This window comes from Triticum aestivum, chromosome 7D, assembly GCF_018294505.1.
Source record: "Triticum aestivum cultivar Chinese Spring chromosome 7D, IWGSC CS RefSeq v2.1, whole genome shotgun sequence".
Classification (NCBI taxonomy): domain Eukaryota; kingdom Viridiplantae; phylum Streptophyta; class Magnoliopsida; order Poales; family Poaceae; genus Triticum; species Triticum aestivum.
Genome location: NC_057814.1, coordinates 177864630 through 177883480, shown reverse-complemented (window position 1 = coordinate 177883480; position 18851 = coordinate 177864630). Strand labels below are relative to the sequence as shown.

The window sequence follows — 18851 nt, the reverse complement described above, 5'->3', positions numbered from 1 at the left end:
CATAATTTATTTATTCGTGCGGGCTATTTGTAAGTCACCTAATTTTTTTTTTATTGGGTTGGGGAACCATGCATGTGTGTATGTATGTGGATGTCCGCGCATGCGTGAGAGAGATGGGAAGGTGACATGAGGTGCAATTCGTATTCGTCGTGTCAATAGATGATTAATCTCCAACATTGTTGTTTTATTGTTTGAATATTGAGTACAAATATGGATGTGTACATGCATATTTCATATAATCCGTGTGCAAATCATATCGTCCGAAAGTTACACTACTATGGGCATGTTTGGTTGCCTGCATCGAGCCCAACCAGGCCCGCGCGGGAAGCAAGAGGCTTGTTTGGTTGCCTGGATTCACTGTTGGGCCTGCATCGCATGCTTCTCAAAGCAGCCCAGAGCCTGGCTTGCTGGAAATGCTCGGATTGGCAGTTTCTCGCGAGCCTGGCTGAGTGCAGCGCGAGGTCGCACGGGCGGGTGCGACGCGAGGGCGAGGGGGGATGGCGGGAGATGGAAATCTGGCGCGCTGTCCTGGCGCCAAATCTAGCCTCACCCCTCTTTCACTCGCTCACCCATAGCCAGTACCCCCTTTCTTCCCTACTGCCTTACCACCGGCGCCGGCTGCGATTTTAGATCTGCGTAGAGGCGGCGGCGGCGGAAGAGGCGGCGGTGTTTGCGGCGGATCTGGTGCTCCCCTTGCTGTTGGCCACCGTTTGTTCGACCTTGTCTGTGCCATGGCTCCCCCTACGCCGTCCTCGTCTCCGATGCCGGTAAGCAGCACCCCTCCCCCTTTGTTAGCTCGGTGGTTAGGCCGTTAGGCTAGGTGTAGGATCGATTTCCCACTGAACGAACCATCGATGTCGACTAGGTTATGGACGCACGGATGAGGCTGATAATTCAGGCAGCAACATTGATTAGTGTGATTCAGGCATGGGTCATGTTCATGCACCAGAGAGCTGTTCGTCGTACTGGGAGACCTTTGATCCGCTATGGTCCATTGTTTGTCCGGGAACAAGAGAGTATCCAAAATCTGAACTACATCTACAACTGCAATGACGTTGATGCTCTGTGGATGCTTCGAATGAAAAGAGCACCATTTGCCAGGCTTGTCGAGACCTTCAGGAGCAGGGGGCTGCTACAAGATAACATTAACACCAGTGTCAAAGAGCAAGTGGCCATGTTGCTCCATGTTGTTGGCCATAACCAGAGGTTCAGGGTCATTCACAACACGTTTAGGAGATCAATGGAGACCATCTCTAGGTACTTCAAGCAAGTGCTTTTTGCTATTGGGGAGCTTAGAGGAGAGATGATCAGGCGACCATCTGGTCAGACTCCACCCAAGATTCGCGGAAGCCCAAGATGGTATCCATACTTCAAGGTGAGCATTCACAATATACACTTTTCATGGCTTGATATGCTTGTATTGTTCAAGTTGAGCACTAACACAGGCTTGTGCTGCCATTTTCAGGATTGCATTGGGGCAATAGATGGTACTCATGTCACTGCCAGAGTTCCTAGGTCACAGTCTACAGCATACAGGGGTAGGAAGCACTACACAAGCCAGAATGTGCCTGTTGCTGTTGACTTTGATCTGAAGTTCACATATGTGCTGGTTGGCTGGGAGGGGTTAGCGCATGATGCTAATATTCTCAGTGACAACATGAGTCGACCCGATGGGATCAACATCCCCGACGGCAAGTTCTACCTTGGAGATGCTGGTTATGCATGTCGGCCGAGTATTCTTCCACCCTTCAGGAAAACCAGGTACCATCTCAACGAGTTCTCTGGTAGGAACTATCCTAGGACTGCACAGGAGCTGTTTAATCTTAGACACTCCAGCCTTAGAGTAACTGTCGAGAGGGCATTTGGAGCTCTGAAGAATAGGTTTAAGATCCTGGATCAGAAGCCATTCCACCCATACTCCACTCAGTTTAAACTTGTTCTTGCTTGTTGCATTCTGCATAACTGGATCCTCCAGTGGGGCTTTGATGAGCACGTGCCTGAGGAGGAAGAGGTCGAGCCTGACGATGTTGTTAGCTCCGGCCAAGGTGTGGAGGCATTTGACAATGACGCTTGGAAGAATAAAAGGTTGGAGTGGGCAGAGACAATGTGGCTTAACAGAGGTCAGTGCAGGATTTGAAGAAGATGGAAGAAGAAGAAGAAGAAGAAGCAACAGTAGCAGAAGCAAAAGAAGAGGAAGAGGAAGAGAAAGATCTGGTAGCAGCAACACCGATGAACTATCCCCTATTTAGCCAATGGCTCTTAATAATTTGAACTGTCATTTGATAGTAGTTATGATGAACTGTCATTTGTTTAACTATCCGGCACTACATGTTTAGATTGTGTGTGGTAAGCTCACCACTAGTTAGAAGTGGTGACAACACCTTATGCAGGTTGCTACCAAACACCATGTCATATGTGCGCCTAATGCAATGCGGGCAACCAAACGCCGGGTCAAAAATGGTTGTCTCATGCAACTAGGGACATGCAAGCAACCAAACTATGTGCATCTGATTTTTCTTTTGCCTGCATCCCCTCAAACCGCCTCACTAGAGCCAGGCTCGCCGGGCCAGGCTGGATTGACAATGTAACCAAACACGCCTCATATGGTTGGTTTTGCAGACTATGGATTAGTGCAAGTTCTATGCAACATGTGCAAGTTTTTGTTATCCTTTGTTTTGAGTTTTTTTTTTCAGTTTTTTCTTCAGGATACCAACGCCTTTAATTCATTCCACCTTAGAATAAACTTTGTTTTTTGTTCATGTTTCCTTCAGTTTACAATGCATATGTATGCAATATTAATAAGAAAAAAGAGATGATTTTATGCTTATTAGCGAGTCAACTCATAGTACATAGAGTATCATGCAAATTTATAGTTTAGATTCATCCTTATCTTTGTTTTTGAAAATTAAATTTAATCTGTTCACAGATGCAACCATTTTAATGGAGTACTCCCTCTATAAAGAAATATAAGAGCGTTTAGGTAACACTACTGGACATCAAACATCATATCCTTAATTAGTTTTTTTTTGCAAAATATAGATATGTGTAAAATTGCACATTTCATTTGTATATAGAGAAGAAACTACTAGTAATATACAGTGAAAAATAGACTTAATTAAAAATCAGGCCACTTAAATATAGTCGCTCCTTTATAGAGACCGACAAGTTCACCGAGACGCACAGATCTTGGCAACGAAACAACTAAACCAGCAACAAAACCAAAGACAAATGAACAGTCTGACAACACGAAGAAGCTAGAGATGATACGTGCATGGCATACAGGTTAGTCGACCGGATCACTACCCCTCCACGTCGCGCCTACCAGACGTCGCCGGTGACTGCCCACAGCCACAGCACAGGCAGCAAGTGGGGCGGTTGCTCGTCGCCGCTCTCTTCCTGCGTTCCTCAGCCTCCTCCTCCGGCAGCGATCTCGTCACCACACCCGCCGGCACCGGGAACCACTTCCGCTTCGCCAGATTACGCATGCACTTTATCTTCTTCAGGACGAAGGCGCATATCTCCCCCATCGCCCTGCAAAAACATCACGTACTGTGGGAATCGCAGCCCTCTCTTACTCTTGGCTAGAGGTAGAAGAAGACGCAAGACACAAAAAATTCCGGGCCGGCGCACGAACACGACGGCGCACGCACGCCCTAATCTTCTTTATCTTTTCAATGGCTACATGGCTGGCTCGGCTACATCCACCAATACACCAGGGGTGGGTTTTATACCCAACACGCACACACACCTAGCTAGCTACCATGCCTAAGGTCACCACGCACGCACGCATGATCCGGCCACCACTGGCCACTAACTCAACTAACCCACACACGCATGGCCCGCTAACAACCACGGCCACTAACCACTTGCACCGGCTCTCCTACATGGACGTACGGGTTGGCCAAGCTAACAAATTCTTGACTTGATCATCACATGCAACTAGCTAACTTGGCCGACACACTCGCCACAGCCATTGACGCGGCCACGCACCGGCGCCTGGCTCGACGTGCACCCGCCCGCGTGGCTTTTGTCTAACACTTTCCCCCTAAGCCACACCTCAACGTTGTCGGAGACCCAGCCCGCGGACCCAACCTGGCGCAACGACGCCGGTCCCACCGTGCTCCATTCACGTCTCCAGTGACATATGCCGAGCTCCTTCTTCGCCGGCGACACACGCTTGGCGTCCCTCTGCGCCCCGCACGTCTCGCACGCACCCGACGCGCCCGACGAGCCTGACCGCACCAGTGTATCCCGTACGTCCCGCGCGCACCCGACGCGCCCGACGAGCCCGACCACACCAGACGCTCACCGCGCGCCGCCTCCACGTCCGCCATGGCAGCCGCCAGCAACAAACGCCGGAAGGATGTAGCCGAACTCGAGCACGGACTCGAGCACAACGGCGACATATGCCTCCTCCCAACGTCAACTGCACGCTCGTACGCGCGCCCGTGGTCCCGACGCGCCCGACGCGTCCAGTGCGCACCCATAACACGCACCGGTCGCGCCTGGCTCGCCGCCACGGCTTGTTGCCCTGCACCGCTGTGGCCTCAACCGCAGCGCAGCACCTCCATGCCGCCACGCCGTGCTGCGCCGCCGCGCCACCACGCAGCGCCTCGGCGGCCTCCGCGGTCGCCGCACGTACGACGTCACCGCCCGCCGCCTCCGCCACGCGCCATGGCAGCCACAGCGCCGCCCACCTCCATACGTGCGGCGCCCACCTCCATCGCGCAGCCGCCGGCGAGCGCCGCCATCGCTGCCACGTCTCCAGCACGGCAAGCACGCCCAAGACACCAAGCTCATGATACCAATTGTTGGAACCGCAACCCTCTCTCTCACTCTCGGCTAGAGGTAGAAGAAGACACAAGATACAAAAAATTCCGGGCCGGCGCACGAACACCGCCGTGGACGCACGCACGCCCTAATCTTCTTTATCTTTTCAATGGCTATATGGCTGGCTCGGCTCCATTCACCAATACACCGGGGGTGGGTTTTATACCCAACACGCACACACACCTAGCTAGCTACCATGCCTAAGGTCACCACGCACGCACGCATGACCCGGCCACCACTGGCCACTAACTCAACTAACCCACACACGCATGGCCCGCTAACAACCACGGCCACTAACCGCATGCACCGGCTCTCCTACATGCACGTACGGGTTGGCCAAGCTAACAAACTCTTGACTTGATCATCACATGCAGCTAGCTAACTGGCCGGCACACTCGCCACAGCCATTGACGCGGCCACGCACCGGCGCCTGGCTCGACGTGCACCCGCCCGCGTCGCTTATGTCTAACACATACATTTATAAATTTGCATGTATGTATGCAATATGGATCATATATAGAAGATTGTTCGAAGATGTGTGGCTACGTACTCTCCGATGTAGACGACGCAGATGAAGGAGACGCAGGTGATGACGACGATGTAGACGCAGGAGGTGGCGTAGCGCGTGGTGCCGGCGGTGTAGGCGCCGACGAGGCTGGCGAGGTCGACGAAGGTGGTGAGCATGAGCGCCACCACCTTGGCCTCCCCGTGGTAGAACCGCTCGCTCATGAGCAGCACCATGATCACCAGCGACGTCACGAACGCCGTCGCGTTGAAGTAGTAGAAGATGACGTACCGAACCCAGTGCTCGTCGCGCAGCACCGGGTTGCCGGGGCGGTGCCCGCCGGGGCCCTCCTTGGTGTCCTGCCAGAACCCGCCGGGCGGGTTCAGGCCGGCCTGGTAGGTCACCGACGCCGCCACGGTCGCCAGCACCATCAGCCACCCGCGCATCTCCCTGAACCACTTCTTCCGCTCGTCCTCCTTGGCCTCCCCCTGCCCCTGGAGGACGAGGAAGCCCTGGAACGCCGTGCGCATCGTCTCTGTCGACGCGGCGGCGCCGCCCGGCTGGTGGAAAGGCGTGATGAGCACGGGGATGCCATGCAGACCGTGACCGGTGGCTGTTGGCACGGTGTCGCCGGGAGCCGCGTCCATGACGGACCGTGTCGTCTCGGACATCTTGGTATGGGGCGTTGGGTTCAGGGCGCGCGTTTGTACAAGAGAAATGTTGGAGTATATGCATGTATACTTGGCGTCCGTGTCATGTGGACCATGTGACTGTGAGCATCGTCTCCTACACAAGCAAGCAAGGACGAAGAATGTCTTCTATGTTTAGCAAGGAACAACAGACCGGTGCTCGGATGCGTGTTCGTACATGGCCAAGAAAGGAACCAATAGAGGCCAGCTGCCCACCACGGCCGGGAATAACATGAGTTTTTTTAGAAACACCTGAAATTTTATCATACTCATATAATAATTGTAGGTACACATACAGGTACATTGATTTGAATTTAACATTCAAGAAAAATAACTCCTATAACTAAGAATTACAATGAAATCTCTTGAAAACACCTTCTTCGTTGCATCAATCTTTGCTAAAAGAAATACTCCAAAGACTTCGGTAAAGAGACTGCAATTTGACTGAAGCAACGATGTTGTTACTCTTTCGCCTGCACCAACATTACCAATAATGGTTTTTGAAAGCGCCTTGAGTCGCCCATCTAAAAAGATGGGAAGACTTGTTCGATGAACGTACTTGGGCCGGGGATCATCCCTTATAAGTGCAAGACGTCGGATCACAATATCTTCACCATGATGTCGATGAAAGATTTCAACTTCACAAAAAATGAAACCAATAAATAAAGTTTGACACACCAACATAAACTCATCAGGATCTACGAGGACAGAAAACTTTCTAACCTTATGGCACCGCCAAAACAATGAGAGTAAATTTATTCTCACAAAATGGCGAAGGACGTAGAATTCTTGAAAATGTGAGGTCCCCAAGATGTTAGCCAGAGGCGAGGGACCAAAAATATCCTTGCGGCAGCGGCGGCGGCTGCAGCGCCCTTATCAGGAATAATTTTAGTAGAATTTGCCAGTCCACCGCGGCTGAATTTTTTCAGTTTTAATTTGGGCCAATTAGGATAACTGGCGCTCATGCACAATACTGTATGCGCCGGCCAGCTGTGTTTTATTTAAATTGGTTGACTGATGGGCCCGCGACCATTGACCGTTAACCGGTTCGCCAGCGGCCGTTGACCCCGGAGAGTTAGCCATTGTTTTTTTTAGGAAAATGTTCATAATTTTTTTAAAGTTCACAAAAATTTTGAAGTCCAAAATTTGAGAAAATTTCATGAATTTGGTAAAAATTCAAGACTTGGAAAGTTCATAATTTGGAAAAAGTTTGCAAAAATGAAAATAAATCATGAATTTGGAAAATAAAAGTTCACAAAAGATTTGAAAAAAGTTCACAAAATTCGGATTTTTTCATGAATTTGAGAAAAAGTTCATGGATTGAATAAAAATTCACAAGATTGAAAAAGGTTTTTAAATTTGAAAATAAGTCTGTGAAATTGGGAAAGGTTCACGAATTCGATAAACATAAAAAAGAAAATAAAAAATAAAAAAATAAAATGAAAAAAGGAATAAGAAAAAGAACACAAAATGAGAAAACCCGGTGAAAAAAAACTACAGCGACTGGTTAGCAAAATAAGATTTGAGAGTTTTAACCCTAGCCCCGACCTCTGTTGTGTTGGCGGCGGGCCCTATTGGTGGTTGGGAGGTTCTCTGCCGTTGGCGTCTCAACTGTCGTGCCACTGTAGTAAGCTAGGGCGGTGACCCACCGAGAACGACATTAGTCGTCGAGTGGACGGCGAGCAGTGAGATGATTGGTGTATGTTGGATCTGTGGGTGCGATGGTGCTAAGATGGTTAAATCAAATCACAGAGGCAAAGGAAGTACTTTGCGCTGATACCAGCTGTAGGTTCAAAGTATACAATTAGAGGGGTGAATGGGCATTTGGAATAAATTCTTTGAAAAAGAGAAGTTATTCGAAGAACAGTAGAATAAAAGAACTCCAACTAAGCAGAAATGATGAATTCTAAAACAGTAGAAAGCTAAACTTAGGAACACGCAATGAAAACAAATATTCCCTCCATCTGATTTTTTAGCCCGCCTCTTATTTTGGGCTAACTTTTTTCTAGTGTGGAAAGTTTCGGGCTAAGCGTTTGACCATAGATTTAACTACTAGATGTAAATTACATGTCAAAAAAATATACATATATTTTTTAACATGTGCTTTATATTTTGCTAGTAAATAGATGGTCAAAATTTGAACTAAAATACGAGGGGACCTAATAAAATAGGACGGAGGTAGTAACTAAAGTAGACAAGAGCGAGCTAGTAAGATAGTAAATAGAGAACCAATAAGCAATTAAACTAAACTAGCAAGAAGACACCATTCTCTTTTTTTTCGAGGGTACGCAACTTGCGTACCTTAGCTTTATAGAAAAAAAGAAATAAGACATACAACCACGTCTACCACTTGCTGCGAACAACGAAGGCGACCAACTCCACACTCATATCGTATAAGGACAACCAAACACAACAACACAACTACGACACAAAAAGCCTACCCAACACCGAGCCCCTCGCCGCGTCTCGGCCGACACTGAAGACCTCCGAAGAACAGCAACTCCAGCTTCCTTGGATTAGCCGGCGACGATCGTACATGGTGCCGGAGGAGAAAGATCCGGGCAGCGGTGAACACCGGAGGAGCACATCATGGGACCTCGAGTCTCCCAACACAATGCTCCCAACAGAGTAACAACCTCAAAGACGTTGCCATCATGCCGATCCTACGAATCAAGGCTTTCGCCCTGGAGACAGCTGCCGATACGAGGTCGCGAGGAGGATGGCGTTGCACTCAGCGAAGCCTCCAGGAAGGTGAATGACACCCGCAGGTGCCATCAACGCCGGTCCGGCCACAACCGAACAAGATTTTCATCCGTAGCGCTGCACATCTCCACGCCTCCAAGATCTTGGCCAGTCCCGATCAGATGCCCCGCACCGCCGTCACCGCAGCAACTTGCCATCGAAGCCCCCCTCACTGCCGAGGAAACGCGCCTAAAGCCATCACCTTCAACATCGACAAGGAGCCGCAGCAACCACCGAGCGGTGCAACGCCAGATCCGCCACGGTGGCCTTCACCCGCGCCAGGGGACTGCCACCAGAATGGATCCGACCCACACCTCCGACCACACTTCGGCACCCACACTGCCGAGGCAACACCGCCCGCCTCACACGGCAGCAACCGAACGCCCGCTGCCCGCCAAGACCCTTCCTGGCAAGGCCTCGTAGCGTCGTCGCCGCCATGGCTGCGCTCGCACCGCCGCCACCGCCAGTGCCGGTGTACCACCTACACCCCCATCCTGCTACGCCCCACGCAAGGCTCCAGAGACAACCGCCACATTCCCCGCCGTGAGCACCCCAAGGACGCCGGCCAGCGCCGACGCGCACCAGATCCGGGCCGAGATCCCTGGATCCGCGCTCCGGGCGCCGCCAGCCAGCGCCACCGACCCGTGGCTAGCCAACAGCAAGACGGGAGCGAGACGCCACGGGAGCGAGACGCCGCGGCACCACCAGTCCCTGCTCCGCCAGCTCCCGGAGGACCGACCGCAGCCCGCCGGCCGCGCTGCATCCCCCGAGCAGCGCCCAGCACCAACCTCCGAGCGCCGCCGGCCATGGCCGCCAGATCCGGCCGGACCACGCCAGCCCGCGCCATCCCAGAGCCGCGCACCGCTCCAACCAGCACCGTCGGGCCACGCCGACGCTGGCCGGACGCGCGCCGCCGCCGAGTCGCCTGACCAAGAGGAAGGGTGTCCCGCGCCGCCGGAGTGCCTCGAGGGAATAGGGGACCCCGCCGCCGCCGACGCGCGCACGGGCTTTGCCCGGCGGCGTCCGCTGGCGGCGGCGAGGGAGGGGAGGGGGGTGCGGGGCGGGGGCGGCGGCGGCGGGGATTAGGTTTCCGCCCGGGCCGCTCGCGGGAGCGGCACGGGGGACGGGGTGTATTTCCAGCCAGAAGACACAATTCTCAAAAGGAATAATGAGTACAGAACTTAACAAAATTAAGTACTGGAATGAAAGTACTCGATAAGTCTTCACAGAAGTCACAGAGATGACAGAGTGAAGAATTCTTCAAAACACAACAATGTACTCAAAGTAAATGTTTCGAGGAATTGTAACTCGTAACCTTGGTGAAGACAGAGTGATTTGTTTACCCAAATTCAAACTATTGTAAATCCAATTAATCTCTAATGGCGCATTGTTCTCCTTGAGCTAAGTTTCTCAGAACTCGTCCAATCACTTGTGATAGATCTTGCAGTGATCACCGAACTGGTACAAACATGTTCTTCGACAACCTCAGGCCAGACCAAGTCGGGCTTGCCATTCGAGGCATGCCCAGGCTCCATTTTGCAGCTGAAATTTGGGACAAGCTCGGGCTTCAATCTTCCAGCGTTTCAGGTCAGGTTTTGGAGCTGGGCTTACGTGTGTTCACTCTTCTAAAAAACAGCATTCGTGCCAGGCTTTCGGGCTCAAGCTTGAGAAAAGGGACATTTTCAGGCTTCAGGCTGTTCTCAGGCTTAGCCTGGGGTTCAGGCCTTTTCAAGCCGAGCCCAAAACCTGGCCCGGCCCTGCATATGATCAGATTTATCCAGATCCTCTGACATACGAAGCGAAATCAGGGGGAGCTACAGTTCGATCTGCCTTCGGTACATGCGCACGAAAAGCAACTGCACAGTATTTTGTCTGCAGTAATTTCCCACGGCCACACCAGTCGACCAGCATACAACACAAGGAAAACAACGTAAAAACAGAGTCACTTTATTCAGTCAAACTGCGTGGTACGACCCTGCCTCTCACGATGACTTCACTCAACCGACCTGTAACATGTCAGCCACCAGACTCCCGGAGCGGTGGAGCGCCCGTACCCGTCTAGTTTTCTTGAAGGCGTACAATTTACATAGCTCCCAGTCGGGGCTAAGATCAAAGCTTCTTCACAGTTTCTTCCATAGCACGTTCGTAGTATCTCATTCTCTGTGTAGCTTCCACTGCACCGTCGAAGTCCCTCTTGTCGAACGCTTCCTGGAAGGCTTTGGACCAGGTTTCGAGCTTCCTCTTCATCTGGGAAAGGTTACATATAATGTTAGCCAATTATGCTTCCCGATAGGTGATAATGGCATTGTGTAATAATGTACAGAAGAACCTGAGATTGGATCTTCTTCAGAGTTTCAGAATCACCGGCTTCACTAACAGCTTCACGTATCTCCATCATCTGCAAGTTAAATGAAAGTATAGTTTTCTTCACAGTGATCTTGTGGTGAGATATATTTCCTGGTGAAATGATTAATTCTTGCAGTTATATGAAAAGAGAATTAGATGATTTAGTTGGTTGCATGCAAAAGCATAGGAGGAGATTGTTTACCTCCATAAGAAGTTCTGGATCATTGATAGTCTTCTCCTCATCAACGTGTATCCCCTCAAGTTGCAGCTGCCAAATGGTTTGGTATGGTTGAAAAGCCTTTTGATAGTAAGATGTAATTTTCTAGTTACTTATTTATAAGTCGGCAAAAGTAAGAACTCCCTATAACCAAAAAAGCTGGCTACCATACGGATGGTTTTATTCTAGGCTGGGGTGGTCCAACCAGCAGCACATCATTACATCGAGCTCGATTAAAAAGAAATATCAGGATGATTGAACACGCCTGCATCAGTGGAACTTAAAAATACCACTAGAACAACTTACCAAGTACAATGCCCTTGGTAAAGGTTTGCTCAGTGTGCGATATGCCTCAATGACAAGTGCTGACTGCCCAGCCGCAAAATCTCTCTCTTTCTACATGAGACATAAGCCATATCAAAAGAGGTTTGAAGGCTCAAACTAAAATGGGAATATGTAACTTTTGCTAAGGATGCCAGTCTCTACCTCTGATTTAGAATGAACAAGGTCAGGATGTAACTTCTTCTGCCAGTCTTTGTACTTCCCTTCTAAGTTGGTATCCTTTACGTCGTATCCTCTGTCCCTACAGAAACCAGTTAAAATTTCAAAAAATCATTTTAAGGCAGAAAAATCAATGACATGATTACTAAGACATGAACAAGTGATGGTTGAGATAAAGCATATGGTACAATATTGTAGCATTACAGGAACTGACAAGTGCATGGGCGGCTGAAGATGTTCGAAAATCCGATCGCATAGTCGATTTTCCGAGGACAAGAAATCACACACGAGGCACGGCATCAAGACTTGTTCACAAGGTTCACCGAACTCGGCTACATCCCGGGGCGTGACTACGGACGCTCCTCCCCGTTGACACCACTACAATGCCGCACACCAGACACCCGGGCACCGAGATGCCATCGGCTCCGCCGTGGACCTGTGCTATTATTTTGGCATTGGTTATATCGTGTGTCTACCCCCACATTATATAGGAGGCCTAGGATACAAGTGTCCTTGAACACGACTCCATACCCTATCTACACACCATACAAATCCAAGTCCAAACTTAACCTGACTTGAAATATTCGACATAATTCCAACAGGAGATATGCATCCAGTTATCATAGGTACAAAGTTGCGCGACACACAAAAGTTCATTCATCAGCCAGTTCCATGCCTTATTATTTTGCTTGCTGATATATGGGGAACACGAAAGTATATTAGCCTAACTAGGCTAACATCATGATGCAGCAAATTCAGGTGTGCTCATAAATTATATACCAGATGCAGCATTTTCTCACAAGAAAATAAATAAAGTTGTTTCGAAACTAGAATACCAGCAAATTCAGCAAAAGACACAGCACAAAGGCAAATATGGCCTGATTGCCCACAAACACACAACAAAAGATGGAAGGTTCAGGAAGGTTGCTACTCACAGGCCAAATATTCGGAAATAGTCGACCGCAGGATCAACGGGCTGCACGCTCCTGCAGGACCCGCAGGAGAGGAATGCCCCCTTGGCGCCACAACTCCAGCACTCTCCGCCGATGCTGCCATCACCGCCTGCCTGGTTCGATAGGCTTCGAGAGGGAGGAACTCTGATGGAATCCAGAAAGGTTCCAAGATTGTGGTGGAAAGAGGATGAAGCGAATGCGGAGGTAGAGCAGGTGGCAGTGGGAGCAGGAGGCTGTGGGGGTCGTCGGACGCGGCGGCCGGCAATTCCGGAGAGATGGAGGCAGATCGGTCCGGCTCGGCGCCACATGGTCTTTGGCTGGTGGACCACTCGGTGGGCGAAGGCGCGAGGAAGCCCCAGAAACAAGGGGTCCAAGCAAGTATAGCAGCGGAGCGGTTCTTTGTTGGCAGAGAGAACCTGGGGGAGGTACCAAGCATGGGAAAAATATCTACTTGTAAGACACAAATAACATGCATGCCATACAACAAGACAGCAGTAATTTTTTGCACAAAGTTTGGATCAAGAATTACCTTCAACCTGGGAGAAGAACACCACTACAACCAGCAGTACACCACCACAATCTCAGACAGAACGGCAGGTCAACCTGAAAAAATAAGCAGGTTCACTTGATTATTTGTTGCCTAAGCATGAAACCGCAAGTCACTATGCTTTATAAAATTATATATGAAGCAACTAAACTGATAGTTTCACAAATCCAATATGCTTTGTAAACAACTGAACATTACATACTGTTATGCTGCTGACATTACTATATTATACTACTTCATACCCACCTGAATAAATCTTCTGTAACACATCCAACAACTATGCATCTAACATTAGTTCATACGCACCTGAATACAGCTTCTTTTACACATCCAACAACTATGCATCTAACAATAGTTTATACGCACCTGAATACAGGTTATGTCACATCCAACAAATATGCATCTAATATTAGTTAATCAACTGTAAACATCCACGTACTGGGCCACTCCAATCTAACGTGCATACACCTCCTATCCGACGGCAGCACACTAGTCGGATGTGATGATCACATGGATCAGTAGTCCGATGGCTAGTGCTTCCAGTGGCTGATCTAGGATTTCAAAACAGGGTGGTCCACCTAAAAAAGTTGACAGGAAATATGGCATGCCAACATTCTAATTAATTTACCAATAGCAATAAAAACAGATCAATATGGTCTTACAGGCATACTAAAATTCTCAATTTTGCATGAGAAGCCTACGCAATACATACCTTGAGAAGTTCAAAGAAGACAATGTGGCATTATTAATTTGTTAGAGTGGCATTGTTAGAGTAACTTGTTAGAGTGGCAAACAATCAGACAAATCATTATTATGACATTGATCAGGTGTTCATGTACTGGATAGCAAAATTATGTGTATGTGTTCACAGGACTGTGTGTTCATGTACTGGATAGAAAATCTGATTGCCTAGTTAACGCAATAGACTTGACTCCTCCACCTGATCGATGCAATAGACAGCAAAGAGCAAACCCTAAATCAGAAATTGGGGAATGGGAAGTGGCGCAGTGGAAAACTTGCCTCAAGTCCTCGAATCGGGCTAAAGGCTGGCCACTGGGCAGGGTTGCTGTCTTGCTGCAGGCCGAGTGCCGGAATCGGCGGACAGCGGACTGGGCAGCAGGCGCCGGATTGCAGGGGCGCCAAGGGGGCGCGGAAGCGCCGAGCTCCGGTAAGGGGCGCCTCCTTGGCGTCTAGCGACGTCGAGGCAGGTAGCGACGGGCGATGGCGTCCGGCGAGGCAGGCGGAGAGCCGGCGAGATCGGGGCCTCGGGGGCGAGTAGGGGCTCGGTGCGTCTGTCCCATTCTTTTTTTAGGGGCGGTGCGTTTTTTTTGTGCGTCTGTCCCAGTGTGCCTGCGTGCGTTGTTTGTTGGGCCAGCTGGCTGAGATGATGGGTCGGGACGAGTAAGCGTTGGGCCTTGTTTTTTTTTTCTGGACATAAGTAATTTTCCGGTCTAAAGTTCCAGGCTAGGCCGCGACCCATCCTGTCCTGTAGGCTGTAGATCCGCCTCTGAGTGCTTTCCATTAAAAATTCAACACCTCTCTTTCCCTAAATAAATAAATAAAAATTCAGCACCCCTCAATTTTTTTTTCAACGACCAGTAAAAAAATCAACATCCTTCCCCTAAAAAAATAATAATTAAAAATTCAATATCTAGTGACCATCTTGACGCTAAGAGGTGGGGGACCTGGCATCTTCAAAAATCCTATATTCTTCGTCATCATCTAGTGATCATCGTATTTTGTGAGAATAAATTTACTCACGTTCTTATGACGGTGCCATGAGATTAGAGAGTTTTTTATCCTCGTAGATCCGATAATTCGGATGTAATGAGTTTATGTCGGTGTGCCAAACTTTTTTTGTTGGTTTGATTCTTTGTGGAGTTGAAATCGACACAATGGTGAAGATATTGTGATCCGATGGCCTGCACTTCTAAGGGATCATCCCGGCCCAAGTACGTTCATCGATCAAGGCTTCTCATCTTTTTGGATGGGCGACTCAAGGTGCTTTCAAAAATCATTATTGGTAATTTTGTGTGAGTGATAGAGCAATTACAACCTCTTTACCGAAGTCTTTGAAGTATTTCTTCTAATAGAGATTGATACAACGAAGGTGTTTCCAAGGGATTTCATTGTAATTTTTAGTCATATGAGTTACTTTGTATTTTCTTGGATCTTAGATCCAAAATAGTGCACCTGTAATTGTTATGAGTATGAATAACATTACAGGTGTTTCTTAAAAAATAGTTAAAAATTCAACATTCTATCCTACTCCTCACACGCAACACTCAATCAAGCATCTCACGGCAAAAGCAAAATGTTGTAGAATCATCTAAAAAATTCAGGGAAACCTCGGATATCTTAAATTGGCCCGCTATGGATCAATACACCGATGCAGTAACCTGCAGAATTAAAAGACAGTAAGAATCCCAACAAATAGGTTAAATTAGAGGGGATTAGGGCAAGAGGGGATTTAGGTTAAGAGGGGGTCCATGGGTTGTAGGGGGAGGCCGTCACCATGGGGACATGGGGAGAGGGGGCGGTGGCCAAGGGGGGGGGGGGGGGGGGGGGAGGAGACAACGACCACTGGTAGCGAGTGCGTCTGAGATCGGGGCACGAACGGGGGAGTCTGGAGGACGAGGCGAACTGGCGCTGGGAAGGAGGGTGCATGCTGACATCCGGAAGCTCACCGGAGAGAAGATAGAAGGAGGAGTAGGGCGGAGAGGCAACTCACCCTGCACCGCCATCGAGTTACGAGTCGTGCCGCTTCTTGTCTCGTCCCGAGCACCGCTATGGACGTGTTTGGTTAGGTGCATGGATATAATTTTGGACCGTTTGTTCAGGTAGGTTGCATTAAAATCTTGTCCCACACGAATCTCAAAGAACCTCTTAGTTAGGCCTCCGAGTAACAATAGAATCCCCGGTTTCCACTCAACCAGACTTATCTCGTGCAAGCAGGGGCAATACAACGCCGAGCTCACGTGAATAGGAAGATGACACATGCGTCATTTCCTGTTGACTGTCTCGCCCTATTTACCTCCCTTCGGCTCACCGTCTGAACCCACGCCGTCATTTCCCCTCCCCCCTCGAGCACTCCCTCCTAGGATGTTTCTTCATCGACAAAGCAGGTAAGTTGCGCCATCTTCTCCGGTCAGCAGTGGTCGGCAATGGTGATTCTTCTTCCTCCTCTTCCTCGAGTTGTTAACCGACTCCGCCTTGCTACTCCGATGGCTATAAGTAGCATCACTCCCTACTCGTTGTAGAGTAGATCTATGACCTTGTTGTAGCTTAGATATGTGAGTATGTGGTAGATTAGAGGATTTGGTAGATCAGATACTAGTGATGTCGTTTTGGTAGTATGGTAGGTTTCGGTTGTCGGGAATAATGATGCTCATAGTGTTTTGGTAGATGTATATGTTTTCCATGTCAGTTTCAATGCTATATTGTGCATGTAGTAGTGTGGTGAGATTGATGATCAATCCATGCTAGTTTGGAGGATGTGCTAGATAAAGAATTTGCCATCCGGATGTGATTTTGAGGGGGAGAATAAGGGATAAGACGGGGCTTGCGTTGTTTCCTCAGATCGAGATCGAATGTTTTGTGTGGTTCGCTCAGGGGGTGCATTGGAACGAAAAATGCACACACCGTAATTGTCACATGTCACCGTGTTGACTTTTGTGCTTCGGATCGGACGCTCCAGAGATCCGCTTCGAGAGAACGTTCACTAATACATCATCTCCGTAAGGCCATGTTTGAAATGTCGTTTCGCTAGCAACTACACCTGTAAATACACGTCTCCGTTTCGCTACTAGCCCAAAATCGCTACTGGCCCCGTAATTTACACCTGTAAATTAAAGGGAGCGTCTGGAACTCATTCGAATGAAATATAAAATGGTCTCAGTCGAATGAAGTATTGATGACGTCGCTGGTTGTTTGTCGCAGCCCGATCCCCCAGCAGACCGAGCAGACTTGTTCCTTTCTTCCCGCACGGAACAAATAAAAGGCCCATTTTGGTTGTAACTTCTGGGTTGTTTGTTGTGGGTTGTGGGCCTTTGTGTTGTGGGCCTTTTTGGGTTGTTTGTTTTGGGTTGCGAGCCTCTTTGCAAAAAATAATTATATGTGGACCGCTGCAACCTGGGACGGGCAGGCTCCCGTGCTGCACCCAGAATGGGGGAGGGCTTATGGAAAGATACGTTAAAGGAGGAGCAACCTGCCATAGACTTGAGGATAAAGAAAAAAGAAAAAGAATATACAAGAACCAGTGGCTATACTTCTGTTTTTCATCCTTAGACATGATTATATGTGTGTGGGAAAAAAATCTTTACGACTAAGATATATTGAAAAAACAATGAGTACTGACAACCATCTAAAAAAAAGGGTAAGACAAATGACCCGTAAAAATGATTAAAAAAAAGGCTTCGCCGTCGCCGACAACACTGCCCCTGACCTGTTGGTTGTGGTCACGTTATACGTCTTGCGGGTGCACTTGGGTGCGTTGAGTTGCGGTTGCGCTCTAATTGGGGCAATTGCAACTACAAAACAAAAATTAAACTTTAATGAAAATAATAATAATAATTAAGGGCTGACATCATATGTCTTGCGGGCTGCGCTTGGGTGTGCTGAGTTGCAAATTGCGCCTGGGTTGGAGCGGTTGCAACTACAACAAAAAAGACTTTAAAAAATGGAACCAATTTCATCGGCGTCGACAACCCTCCCTCCGACCCCCGGTTGCGGTCACATTATATGTTCTGCAGTTGCGTTTGGGTGTGTTGAGTTGCGATTGCGCTCGGGTTGGGGCGGTTGCAACTACAAAAGAAATGAAACTAATTTCATTGGCGCCGACACCCCCCCCCCCCCCCCGTTGCGGTCACATTATATGCCCTGCAGTTGCGCTTGGGGTGCTGAGTTGCAAGTGCGCTCGGGTTGGAGCGGTTGCAACTACAACAAAAAGACCTAAAAAATGGAACCGATTTCATCGGCGCCGACAACCCTCCCCCCTCCCCTCGATTGCGGCCACATTATATGTCTTGCGGTTGCGCTTGGGTGTGCTGAGTTGCAATTGCACTCAGGTTGGAGCGGTTGCAACTACAACAAAAATACCTAAAAGTAATAAAAATGAAACCGATTTCATCGGCCCCGACAACTCTCCCCCTGATGAGAGTATTACGACTCCATTGCCACAAGATTTTTCTATTTGCCTTTTAAGTACTATTCATTAGGCCTGTATATTACGAGCTCAATGAACCCAACATTTTTAAATAAAGAACTGACAAAGTTAGATTTTTCTTTCACGGGTAGACAAAGTTAGAACATTAACTAGTGTGTACAGAAAACTGTACTTGGTCTGTACAAAAATATTGACTAGTAATATGACCGAAAAGGACTACTAGTATATATATAAAACACATAGAAAGAATGATTCAAATGTAGTGGTGTGCAAGTATACTAGGAAAATATATATTCATCTAGCCAATAATAATTATCATGAAAAAGTTACAACATGTCCATGTTTCATGAAAAGGAA

General features: G+C 48.7%; 2 protein-coding genes across 3 annotated transcripts; both read right to left on the bottom strand.

Moving 5' to 3' along the window:
* Positions 1-3051: 3051 nt before the first annotated feature.
* Positions 3052-6030, bottom strand: LOC123167033 (uncharacterized). Its single transcript, XM_044584872.1, has 2 exons — positions 5381-6030; positions 3052-3531 (listed from the first exon to the last, which is right to left on the bottom strand). Exons 1-2 carry the CDS (start codon positions 6004-6006, stop codon positions 3300-3302), a joined length of 858 nt encoding a protein of 285 aa, XP_044440807.1. The 5' UTR covers positions 6007-6030; the 3' UTR covers positions 3052-3299.
* Positions 6031-10614: 4584 nt separating this feature from the next.
* LOC123166484 (iron-sulfur cluster co-chaperone protein HscB homolog) lies at positions 10615-14659 on the bottom strand. Of its 2 annotated transcripts, none has more exons than XM_044584290.1 (8): positions 14351-14659; positions 13313-13386; positions 12766-13199; positions 11816-11906; positions 11636-11725; positions 11315-11380; positions 11096-11164; positions 10615-11013 (listed from the first exon to the last, which is right to left on the bottom strand). In XM_044584290.1, exons 3-8 carry the CDS (start codon positions 13089-13091, stop codon positions 10876-10878), a joined length of 780 nt encoding a protein of 259 aa, XP_044440225.1. In that variant the 5' UTR covers positions 13092-13199; positions 13313-13386; positions 14351-14659; the 3' UTR covers positions 10615-10875. The 2 variants fall into 2 exon arrangements, with proteins under 2 accessions (XP_044440225.1, XP_044440224.1); XM_044584289.1 differs by having other exon boundaries at positions 11816-11912; positions 14351-14656.
* Positions 14660-18851: the final 4192 nt, after the last annotated feature.